The 13,029-nt window shown below is 37.6% G+C and overlaps 1 protein-coding gene across 1 annotated transcript; it reads left to right on the top strand.

The window, feature by feature from the left end:
* The first annotated feature begins 527 nt into the window (after nucleotides 1-527).
* On the top strand, nucleotides 528-8,714 carry cbx2 (chromobox homolog 2 (Drosophila Pc class)). Its single transcript, XM_046844385.1, has 5 exons — nucleotides 528-743; nucleotides 905-948; nucleotides 3,225-3,290; nucleotides 5,510-5,579; nucleotides 5,733-8,714. Exons 1-5 carry the CDS (start codon nucleotides 546-548, stop codon nucleotides 7,020-7,022), a joined length of 1,668 nt encoding a protein of 555 aa, XP_046700341.1. The 5' UTR covers nucleotides 528-545; the 3' UTR covers nucleotides 7,023-8,714.
* The last annotated feature ends 4,315 nt before the right edge of the window (nucleotides 8,715-13,029 follow it).

The following is a 13,029-nucleotide window of genomic DNA, read 5'->3' as shown; positions in this document are numbered from 1 at the left end:
AATGAATAATATTCTTTATTTTTCTAAATAAATCATTAGTTATAAATTTCCACATTTATTTCCATTTTGAAATAAATTCCAGTGTATTTTTTAATTTAATTTTTTATTTTATTTTACATGTTATTTAATAATGTTCTACATTTTTTATATTTTAAAATACATTTTAATTTTTTCTACATTTTGTTCTAGTAAAAAAAAAAATAATTTCAACATTTTAAATTCATTCAAATTAAAGATTTTCTACATTTCCTACTATTTTTTAATAAATCATAATGAATAATATTCGACATTTGTTCTAATAACAAATTCGACCGAAAATAAAAATAAAAAGTATTTTAAAAAATTATTTCACATTTCCTACATTTTTTTGTTATTTTCGATAAAAAAATATTTTTAAATACATTCTAATTAATAATAAAAAAAATCTCCATCTATTGTTGAATTATAAAGAATACATTTCCCTCCGAAACGAACCCGGAAGTCAGGATCAGAGCCGACGGTGTCCGCCGAGGCCCAAAAACCAAATTCAGGTTCTGTTTTGATGAATGTTCTCGCCTTTTTCTTCTTCTCCCCCCCTCCCCCTCGTGGTTCCTTGTCTTTCAGTGGTAGTGGAGGAGGAGGAGAAAGAGGAGGAGGAGGAGGAGGAAGGCTGCTGTGCTGCTGTAGAAGACATGGAGGAGTTGAGCGCTGTAGGAGAGCAGGTTTTCGATGCCGAGTGTATTCTCGCTAAAAGACTGCGGAAGGTGGAGCTGCACTTTACTCATCATCATTATTATTATCTTTATTGTTATTATGACATGCGACGTGTTTGTGGATTTTGGGGATCGGCGCTGTTGCATCGTGTGACCCTCGTGTGTGTGTGTGTGTGTGTGTGTGTGTGTGTGTGTGTGTGTGTTTTGCACAGGGAAAGTTGGAGTATCTGGTGAAGTGGAGAGGTTGGTCGTCCAAGTAAGTCCAAATAGAAACAATGAAACCATCAACAAGTCGTAACAGTTACAACGCAACTCAATGCGGGATTGGGGGAACACACTTTCGACTTCGGGACACACACACACACACACACACACACACACACACACACACAAGTGTTTTTCGTTCCTGTTTCAACTCTTTTGTCCGCCATCAGCCGGAGCTCTTATCCTTCTGGGTTCATATTGATCACACTGCACGTTATATCTCAACACGTGTGTGTGTGTGTGTGTGTGTGTGTGTGTGTGTGTGTGTGTGTGTGTGTTGATAGGAGTATAATCCATTTCTCAGTAGCATTGTCTTTCATCTCGGCGTGTTTAATGTTTAGCTCCATCCCACACACACACACACACAGAGCTGTAAATACACACTCCTGTTTACTTGGACACGTTTGGGTTCATATCCGACACTGTTTTCACGTGTTTTTCTTTTGTTTTCAACCGTTTTTGGCCCTGTGCCGTCTTTCATAAGCAACTGCAGCTGCCCCTTATACACACACACACACACACACACACACACACACTTCACTGTTTTCCTTGCTATAGTGCCTCTTTCTTTTCTTTCTTTTTTCTTTTCTCTTTCTTTTTCCTTTTTGATTCTATTTTTCTTTCTGTTTATTTTTTATTGTCCAACTTTTTATCTTTGCACCCCCCCATTACTACTACTACTACTATGTTGAAGTTTTGAAGAATACAAAATTGAATAGAAAATATATTTAAAACAAATGATAAAAAAATGAGATTTCTGTATTACGTCTTCTGCCGTCACCTTGATTCTCGAATTGACAAACACCTGTAGCACGACTATATTTCTTTACAAACAAACGAATAATTGAATGAAAAAAAATATGAAATGAAATAAATGTAACAAATGATCGTTCGTTTCATGGTGAAATTCGTGCCTGAGGATCGGCGCTCGTGATGTTTTGGAATTAAAAAAAATAGCAGGATGAAAGAAAAATGGAATAGAAGCATATCAAGAAGTAGAGAGAAATAAATGCAGAGAAAAACAGAAGGAAAAAATTATTGAAAGGAATTCATGCTGAAAGGAATAATATCAAAGAAAAAAGAAAAATGGCAATAAAAATTGGGTAGAATGTGGAATTTTTGCTTGGGTGGAGTTTTAAAAAAATTCAACTCAAGTTTATTTCTGTTCTTCTTTTTCCTTCTTTGTTTTCTAAAAAAACAAACCAAAAAAAACCTTTTTTCACGTCGTGTTTTCACTTTTTAGTTACATTTTTTTTCTTTTTTAATTTTTCTGACATTTATATAACTGTATCTTTCATCCTTTTCCTGTTGTTTTCTTTTTCTTTATCCTATTTTATATTCAGTTTAGTTTAATTTAGCATTTACCATTTTTCTCTCTCTCTCTCTCTCTCTCTCTCTCTCTCTATTGTCACTCTTTAATCCTAGTCACTGGGTATCTAATCTGTCAATCACAATCCGTTTTTTCCCCCCACCACTCCATCTGCTTCCACTTGCTTGGTGGCTATTGATTATTGTAATCACCTGCTTTTAACATGTGCACGTCGTCTTTTGTGGCGCTCGAGAGCCAATTTCAGTCTCTCACAAATCCTTTGCACAAATCTGCTGTGCTGAAATAAAAAAATTAAAAAGATAAACAGAAGCAGCTTTGTTTAAAGAGAAGCAATTTAAACGTTTAGATATTTTATTGACGTTGAGGTGAAGGGTGATGATTATTAGGGGATTATGGATGCCAGGTTATGTTGTTTAAACAGTGCAAAATGATCCAGAACTGCTTCTAGTTTTTAGTATATTTATTTACAATTATTTCTTATTTATTTAAAAGTTAGAAAGGTCTCCAAAATGTGACGCACTTCATTTACACTGAGCTTTTTTTTTTTCATTTATTTCTTTACTTTTGTTTTATTTTTTAAATTTGTTTTTCCTCCCCTTTTTTCATTGTTTCCTTGCTTTTTTTTCTATCTCATTTTTTATTTATTTTTTTCCTTTCTTACTCTGTGGTCTCTGTGGGTGTGTCTCTCTCTGTCTCTATCTTTCTCTCCACCTCTGTGACAGTGCACTTGTGTGTTGTTGATTAAAATTTAAAATCCTAATAAACTCCACTTTGTGTAATAAAACTCATGGGGTTCGGGTGATCGCTCTCTAGGCTGTGTGTCTGTGTGTGTGTGTGTGTGTGTGTGTGTGTGTGTGTGTGTGTGTGTGTTTGCAGATGGAACAGACTAACAGCTCTAATTTGTGTTTTTGTGTGTGTGTGTGTGTGTGTGTTTTCAGGCACAATAGCTGGGAACCTCAGGAGAACCTGCTGGACCCGAGACTGCTGGCTGCTTTTAATAAGAGGTGAGGGGGGTCGGGACTCGCGGAGGGAAAACGCTCCTCCTGCTTTGAATGTAAACAATACGGGCTGAAACGCTCCAGCGGGCGTGAGCGCAGCACCGTTTGTAGTCTTTCACCTCTGTGGACATGCAGATAAGGCCGTGGTGGTGTTTACCGAGACATTACACACATCCCAGGCTCAAGCAGTTGCTTGTTTTAAGGTTGCTTCAACTTTTTTTTCCAAAGACTTGAAATCGTGTAGAAATCTAAAAACTGAAGGAACAGTTATGAGGATAAATTTGCTGAATAAAATGACTCCATGATTGTTATTAGGAGTGCGAGGCGATTATGCATATGAACCGATGATAGACTGCAGGATGTGAATTTGATGTCTGATCATTTTGATGCCTAATCACATGTCAACCAGTCTCACAGTAACAATAATCTGTAACGTGATATAAATATACTAGCTTCCAAATCAACATTTAAAACTATCATACAGTATTGTAAAGGGATTAAATCCTAAATGTGATGGATTAGCATTCGTTGTATGGTATAGTAGGAGATAGAAATTGTTTCCTTTTAAGGGAATATTTTAGTGCTATCAAAAGGAGATTCCTATGGAAGCCTGTTTCCGGCACTGAATAAAAAAAAAGGTAATTGCGACTTTTTATCTCACAAATCGTGACTTTTTTTTATTTCTCAGCATTGACATATAAAATTCAGAATTGCGAGATATAAATAATTTGAAAATGCGAGTTATAAAGTCAGAATGCTCACATTTTTCTCGCAATTGCAAGTTTATAACTCATTCGCGACACTTTCTGGGAAAAGCACATAATAGGCTTCCATATCTATTATAACATACGCAAATCATAGATCATCGTGCAGAAGAGTTTATATGGCCACACCGTGTCGTCGGGAAAATGGCATACAAAACTTTGTTTCCAATAAAAAGGTAACTCCTGCATTCTGTAAGAATTAAATCACGTGGTTTCCTGTGGTGCTTTGCCAGAATATTATAAACTCGAAATTGCGAGAAAAAAAGTCAGAATTCGGACTTCATAACTCACAATTCCGACTTTTTTTTCCCTTGAGGAGTTTTTCTTGCAATTGTGAGTTCATATTTCAGAATTGCGAGAAATAAAAAGTCTCAATAACCTTTATTTTTTATTCAGTGGTGGAAACTAACTTCCATAGATTCCACTTCCCAGTTCAGGGAACCAGCAGACTTTAATGCTTTAAAGCTTTTACAGTGTTCAGATTCAGCATTACATCTGTAACTTCACACACAAAGATTTTCATTCATCTCACTGCTCTAGTTAAAGTGCATAATATTTAACCCAGAAAATACGTGTTTGGTCTATCTGTTTATAAGAAGATAAAGAAAAGCTTGTCTATCAAAAATAACGCTTCTGCAGCGAGGCCTCTGCAAGAAAGGAAGTGTGGAGGCGATTGTTTTAAGTTAGTAAAAAAAAAAACAGGAACTAGATTTCACAAGCCAAGTTTGTGGCACAATGAAGACGGGGGATTTTTATTTTTGATCGAAAGCAAAACTCTGGTTAAGCATATGCTGATCTGACTTCAGAAATGTTCAGAAAAGGTCTGAAACTGAGATTCTGTTGAACCTGGTTTTTATTTTCTACTAATTTGGATGGAATATTTTATAAATGAAGGATCTTTTACACCCTTGTGCAAAGAAGGGAAACAGAGTTATCTGAGATGCATAAAGAGCTGAAACTGTCCTCCTAAATTTCTTATTTACCAGTCAGAAAAATAGCCAAACAAAACCTAATAAAAACATTTTTGTGCATCTTTTAAGCTGAAAGCAAAAGATTTTTTCTTTTCGTTTGTCCAAATTTCCAGAAAACATGCCACTACTCAGTCTCACAGTTCAGTTAAAAGCTAATATTTACAAAAATGCTGCCAAAACACACGTCATATTTGATTTACTCTCTAAAATGACTACATTTATACTCAAATGTCAAAATCTCAGTAGAGCAGCAGGACTTGTAAATCTGGATTTAATAAATGTTTTCTAATTGCACCGTTAATGAGAAGCTGTAATAAAGGGGAAATTTATCTTGGGACTAAAACACTAAAATTGCTGCTTGTGATTTAATTAGTTCAATCTTAATTATTTGATGGTATTGAGAAGGTCCTCATTGCAGTTGTTCAACGTTTCATCACTGAAGTCTGTTTCCTGCTGACATTTCTGACTTTTGGTATTCTGTTATGTCCAGGGAGCAAGAAAGAGAGCTGCTGATTCGAAAGCGAGGGAAACGACCACGTGGAAGACCTCGGAAAGTCATGGTAAGGACCTCGTGCAGCACCGTAGCTCAGCATTTAATCCTGGTCCTTCAGCGTGCCAGAAGGACATGGCAGTGCAGGCATGACAGGACTTACGCCAACAAAAGATTTTTGCATTTAACAGTAACTCTTTTTCACCTTTTGTCGTTTCGGCAGGAGCCAGTCCAGTCAGCGTCAAAATCGAGCAGCTCCTCATCATCATCATCTTCCTCTGATTCCTCGTCATCTTCATCCTCCTCGTCTTCTTCATCCGAGGACGATGACGACGACGATGACCAGGATGACGGCGACACAAAGGCAAAGCCCACCCATCGAGCACGGGAGCTGCACCCCGTCCCTCAGAAGAAGGCTCAGATCGTGTTGGCCAAACCGGACCCTCCAAAGAAGCGAGGAAGGAAGCCTCTTGCTCCAGAACTGAGAGCCTTGAAGCTGAATCAGGCCAAAAGTGCACGCAAAATCTTGAAGCCACCCCTAAAGGACACTCTCACAGACCAACGTGGCAGCATTAAGAAACCACTGATGCCTGCCAGTTTCACTTACTCAGGCCTGAACCGAGTAGCCAACAGGGAGACAATGGCCATGCAAAACCGAGGATCTTTTGCTGCCAGTGAATCTCCAAAGAACACCCTGGGATCCACCCAGTCTCAGGGAAAACCTGTGGCGGATTTTAAGCTTTCTGTCTCAGACATGGGTAATGGGGGAGGCCTGGATTTGAAAAACTCCTCCTCTAAGTCTCCTGGAGTGGCTTCTCTCAGTTTGCACAATTCAAAGCTTCCCAGCAATATCAATGGACAGGCAACGGGCGGAGTTCCAAACTGGACAAAAAAGCAAGAAACTCCAGCTCTACAGCGACCCGTGAACACAAAACCTTCGCCATCTCCTCTCTCCTCAGTGAAAAGTCCCAGTACTCAGGTCTCAAACTTGTCTAGCGTCAACAAAACACTTGGTGTCAGCGCCTCTCCGAAAGATGTTAGCCACAATAGGGGTTCTGGGGGAGCGGTGAAAAGGGGTTCAGTACACGACAAAAGTGCTTCGGCAGAAGGTGGGATTTTGGGTCGACCACGATCCCGTGATATGAGCACACCATCGGGCGTAGAAAAGGTAAAAATGGAGGATCCGTTGGAGAGATTGGGGAAAGGAACCCAAGGAAGGCAGCGGAAAGTTCCGACATTTGCTGGCTCAAAAGATGGAAGCAAAACGACAAAACCGCTAAGCGAGATGAGCACAGGCGAGGAAGGAAGCAGCTCGGAATCCGAGCAGGAGTCAACATTCACTGGGGAAAGGCAGGAGGTTTCACTGGAAGTGCAGTCCGATTGCAAAGACTGGAGGCCAACACGAAGCCTCATTGAACATGTTTTCGTTACCGATGTCACTGCTAATCTCGTCACCGTAACTGTGAAAGAGTCTCCCACTAGCGTTGGTTTCTTTAGCATCCGGAATTACTGAGTGAGTTTGAGAACAAGTTCTTCTGTATCTATTGATATCGGGTATCATAGCAAAGTGTCGTAGATTACAGTTTCTTGTTATAGCCGTCAAGTCCATTCTAGTAGATTCTTCTTGTGAGAGAAGGAAGGAAATACCTGGGACATGTGAAGGATTTGAAGGACTGAAGGAAGTAATTCTGTGAAACCATTTGGTGCTTCAAAAACTACTCTCTTTTCAATAATTGAGTTTTTTTTTCCCCCCACTAGAAGTTGATCTCAGATTCAGGTGCTTAACCGAATGGTGCTTTTGTTTAAATATTTTTATTTTATTTTTTTTCCATTGAACATCCACAGTGTCTTATAGTAAGACTGGAAATTTTGGAAACTTCTGGAAGCCTAGATGATGAGAACAAAACCTGAGATGTGCCGTTTACACAAGGACGTGAAGCATGCAATGCATGGAGGTTAAGAAACATTGTACCGAATTTATTTAGCATTTAATTAATTTTAAATCTGGAAATTTTGTTGAATTTTTTTTTTTTTGTTTACTAAAGTCACTGGTTCTCAAAGTGAAGTCTTGGAGCTTTATAGCATAGCCATGGGGTTCCTTTAAAACAAATTGTGATAGTGCAGGAATTCATTATTGGTTCTTATTTAAGTTCTAATGGGCATCTTATTGTTGTTAGTTCTTTCGGCTGCAAACTTTCCATCAAACTCGTTTAAAGGTTCATAAATAAAAGTCCCAATGAATATTCAGAATATTGCTCTAGATACAGTATATGGACAAATGTTTGTAGACAAATACACAAGATTGTTAGTCCCAAAATGTTGTCCCGATTTGCTGTTATAAGAACCTCCACTTTTCTAGAAAGAGGTTCCACTTGATGGGTGTTGGTTAAGTCAAGAACTGATATAGTTGTGGTGAGGAGGCCTGGCGTGCATTCATTCATCCTTAAGCTGTTCAGTAGGGTTGAGGTCAGAGTTCTATAGCAGGTCATTTAAGATCTTCCATTCCACCCATAGCTTCATGGAGTTGGCATTGTGCATTCAGGCATTGTCATGCTGGAACTGGTTTGGCTCTCCAAAGTTCAAGTGAATGGAAAATGTAAGGCTAGAGCATTTATATGCAAGTTTGTATCTCTAACTTTGTGGTAACAGATTTTGGAGAAAAAGATTCTCATATCTGTCATATTGTTTATTTGACAATTAAAGCAGACTTTTGCTCCAAATTGTTTGAGAACCTCTGAAGCAACATCAAAATTCAACACTCATACTGTACATTTTCTCCTGCGGGAAAAGGGGACAAAAGTGGTTTTTGTTTGTTTGTTTTTTTTAATGAAAGAAATCGTGACCTACAGTTTTAAAACAGTGTTTAAGCGTCAAAATGGGAAAAGAAAATCATCCAAATAATTTTTTTGTTGTTTGGTTTTATCTGAAATGTTCTGGTCTTTTTTTTTTTTTTTTTTTTTTTTTCTGGCCAAGTTTAGAGATGTGAACTTTTTGCCTTGTTATATATAATCAGAAGCGTAGAACACGTGGCCTTCTTTCTGATAGAACACAATATTTCCATCTTTATTTATTATTTCTTACTGTCTATTTTTTTTTAGATGATATGCAAAAAAGATTGTTTTGTAAAAAAAAATGCTGGCGGCTCATTTCAAATCAAACCTTTTGAATTAAACTTGGGTGTGAGCTTAAATGTGGAGATTTCAAACATGCATCTGTTATTCTTAATGGATTTTTATTTCTTCTAAACCAGTCATCAGTGGGGAGAAAAAAGACCATCATAGGAGCATTTCATATGTCAACAGATTAGCCATTTAAACCCATATGACCTTCACTTTTATAAAACATTTACACAAAAAAGAATGAACGAGAGCAGAAAATGCATTTTGTATGTTCAGTACAGTGAATGTGGACTTTCTTTAGCTTGTGAGTTTCATATCTGACTACACACTCACATTTTATTTAATCGACAGCATCCCAGTGTTACACAGCAGTAATTCCAGCCCATTAAGGGGAGAGTTTTCATTGAAATCTTGCTAATTAGGGTTTTTTTTCTATATGAAAAAACACAATAATAGATCATCTTCTTCTTCTTCTTCTTCTTCTTTCGGCTTCTCCTATTAGGGGCCGCCTAAGCGGATCCGTCTCCCTGTCCTCTACATCTGCCTCTTTCAACCCAACTACCTGCATGTCTTCCCTCACCACAACCATAATCCTCCTTCCTGGTGGCTCCATTCTCAGCATTCTTCTACTGATATACCCCATGTCCCTCCTCTGCACATGTCCAAACCATCTTAATCTCGCCTCCCTCACCTTGTCTCCAAAACGTCCTACATGCGCTGTTCCTCTTATAAACTCATTTCTAATCCTGTCCATCGTCATCACTCCCAATGAAAACCTTAACATCTTCAGCTCTGCTACCTCCAGCTCCACCTCCTGTCTTTTACTCAATGCCACTGTCTCTAAACCATACAACATCTCAGGTCTCACCACAGTCTATAAACAGCACCAAATTGTCCACAAATGCAATGAATCTATAAGCAATGTATATATTTATTTATTTATTTATTTGGAAGCATATTTAGTTTCGTTGTTCAACATGCAGATTTGATTTGTCTGATTTTCCCTGTTGAATATGAACATCATGTACATATCATTGCATTACACTAGTTATGTTCTAGAAAGTTTGACCCCCAGGGGGATAAAACCGATTACATTATGGTAATATATATTATATGGCCAAAAGTATGTTATGTGCACACCTGATCTTCATACTCCTGCACGGTTCTTCTACATAGAGTTTATATAATGTCTTGTATGCTGTTGCGATTTTTCTTCACTGAAACTAAGAGGCCCGGACCTGAAATCGCAACACAAGCTCCATGAAGATATGCCGTGTTAAGGTTTTCGAGTGGAAGAACTCAAGTGTAAGACTATAGATTTGATCCTGTGCCAGCTGAGAGACAAAACGTTCCTGCTGTGTATCACAGAGCCTTGACCTCAACTCCACTAAAAACCACTGGGATGAAGAGAATGAGAAAACCATTCCTTCTCAGCCTATATTAGGGCCTGGTCTCACTTAGGTTCTTGGAGCTAAATGAACGCAAATCCCTATAGGAACTCTCCAGAAATCTGGTGGAAAACCTTCCTGAAAGAGTGGGGTTTTAGAACAGTAATGGTGGGGGGGTTGAGATTCAGGAGTTTGGATACTACAAATTTATAGCAGTGTTTTAAAATCATTCCTTCTGGAAAATACATTTTCACACAAGTAAAAGGTCTAAATAAGAAAGTTGTTCTGGATAAAAACATTTGCCAAATGCAGTAAATGAGAACTGGTTATTCAAGATTGGAATATTTTCTCTCCGGTCTACATAAAGTCAATATGACCTGTGAACAGAACCCCAGGGTTAAACCGTAATAACTACCATTATAATCTGTGGAACTGTAACACTTTCTGAGACTGATTATGCTATCGGTGCCTCTCTCTCTGTTTGCTAGCTGAAGCAGAGGACTAGCTTTAGCTTCTGCTCTCACAGATAAGAGCATATGAGCGTAGTTAGCTGTTTTACATGCTCTATTTTCTCTCACATATTATTGGCATATTCTCACAAACTCTCACATACCCAGGAGCCATGTGCATGCAGTTCAACAGATCCTGAAAACGATTTTCTGAAAGTTATATTATAAAGTACAGCAGAAACACTACAGGCAGGTTAGCATCTGTACCACAGTGCATGACACAACGGTCTATAGTAGGTAGACTCCCAGCAATTTGTGACCCGTGTCGATTCATTCCCGAAAGCAGCAGATCTACAGTCCATCGAGCTCAAGTTACTTTAGCATTTCTATCGTAACAGACGTGGAGCAGATTCAAATGTCTTTAATCTTTGATATGGTCATACATTTCATACATTTATGGAAGGAGTCTCCAGTGTCTCCATTTTGTCTGAGGTAAAACTGCATAGGTTTTCTGACACCTTCAGGACAACGATGAGTTCAGGATCAACTCTTTTGCAGTTTTTCGGTAGCATGACGAGTTTTGTTTTGTGATCATTGAACATTATGGGAGAAAAGAAAGGCAGACTGATGAGGGAACGACTGCTTATAGCTACTATAATGTAGATCAGAACAAGACGTTTCGAAAGTTTTCCATGGTAATAAATCTGCCTGTAAATCGACTGTTTTTTTTTTTTTTACAAATTTGTATTAATTGACAAATTGGTGCCGTTTAAGAGAAATAAATCAGTGTGTTTAAAAAATTGCATCATTAGGTCACACTGTCATTTTGCTATTACAGTAACTATAGTGATTTATTCCTGAGCTGGATATAATCTCTAATAAGAATTATTCTTCTTCTTAATAATATTATTATTGTTAAAAAAATCTTCAGTGACTTGAACACATCGGAACCCATTACACTGGTACAAATTTGGGGAAATGATCGACCTCCAATTCTTACATATTTTGATGAGATGAAAACAGGTGATAAATTCCTCAATGGCTCAAATTTTCCCAAATATTTCACGATAAATATTTACACTTATCTATACACATGCGAGTATAATCACCTACAATGGAGAGGGGGGATTGGGGGTCTGGTGCACATGATGCCTTGTAAGTTCTCGAAACATTCAATTAAAACAATGAAAATGGTACTAAATAAAAGCATATGAATTTATCCTCAAGTTGTGTCATTGCCTAACATTTCCAAGGAACAATCGTGTGATATTTTCCCTCAGAACCCAAGATGCTTAGCTCCTATAAAGCTTTTGGTGCAAACATCACTGAAAACTCACTTCTTACACTCATATTTGGATTTTTTCTCCCTTTGAACTGTGGGGCAGTGAGTGATGAGTGTGAGGAGACATTCCACCAGGATACCACAGACATGGAGAAAAGATACCAAGGAAAATGGAGTCCGTCCATGCCTGCAGATTACTGCTGGGATCTCTCCAGGGTTGATCCTACTGCCGTTCCCAAGAGAGGAGCCGAAATGTTAGAGCTTGCATTCTGCAATTATCTAAATATTTACATTATATTTTGTAAGCTTTAAATTTTTTAAGGTTGGGTCTTAATATTCTGAGAATCTACACAGCAATGGCACCTACACACCCACAATTCGGTTAGTTTATCATTAAAAAAAGCATGAAAATGTTACATAAAAAGAAAACAATACAAGAATTTATAGTTATGTTACTGATATAAAAGAAAAGATACATTTATATTGATTGGTGTGGCACCATTCACATTCGCTATACCACATTTTGCAGTAAAAGTATGGAGCGTAATCGCAACTAATTTCAAAGTATTTTAATGCAATTTTAACCTGAAGCTGTATGTTGGAAACTGGAGCCAATTAACACTTAAGACTCAATTCTTCTTTATTAGTGACCAAATTCTGTTAAAATGTAGCTACTTTCATTTCCGAGGTTGTAGACCAGAGTTATCCATTAACCTTCGCCTGCATATACTGATATTTGCCAGCAGGTGGCGCTGCTGTATTAAAGCTGAATAGTTTGCTGCTCTTGTAGAAGCTCTGAACTCTGGAATGAACAGTTGTGATTGTTTCAGAAACAGACACAACCACATTCTCATTGTCTCCATTTAGAAGAAATGACAAATTCCAAAGACATACTGCAGCGATGGTGTTATTGTGATCGGTGTGTATTGTGTGTGTTGTTCTTTTGTGTTGCATGTTATGTTTGTTGAACAAAATGTACTAACCTCAGACACAACCTTTGAACCGCTATAATATTGGATTCGATTATTATTCTTAAGTAATCTTTTTAACTCTATTCTACTAATACTTTATTCTATTTCAGTCTAGCCCATTATTATTATTATTATTATTATTATTATTATTATTATTATTATTATTATTATTATTATTGTTGTTGCTGTAAGTGTCAATTTGAGAATTCTCTGAAGTGCATTATTCATGTTCATCATGGTCATCAGCATGAATATACAGATGTGTACAAGCTGTATTAAAGCTGATTAAACATCTATTCCATTCTATTTTA

The sequence above is a fragment of the Silurus meridionalis genome, chromosome 29 (assembly GCF_014805685.1).
Source record: "Silurus meridionalis isolate SWU-2019-XX chromosome 29, ASM1480568v1, whole genome shotgun sequence".
In the NCBI taxonomy this organism is placed as follows: Eukaryota; Metazoa; Chordata; class Actinopteri; order Siluriformes; family Siluridae; genus Silurus; species Silurus meridionalis.
This window is presented reverse-complemented; position numbering and strand designations above follow the sequence as displayed.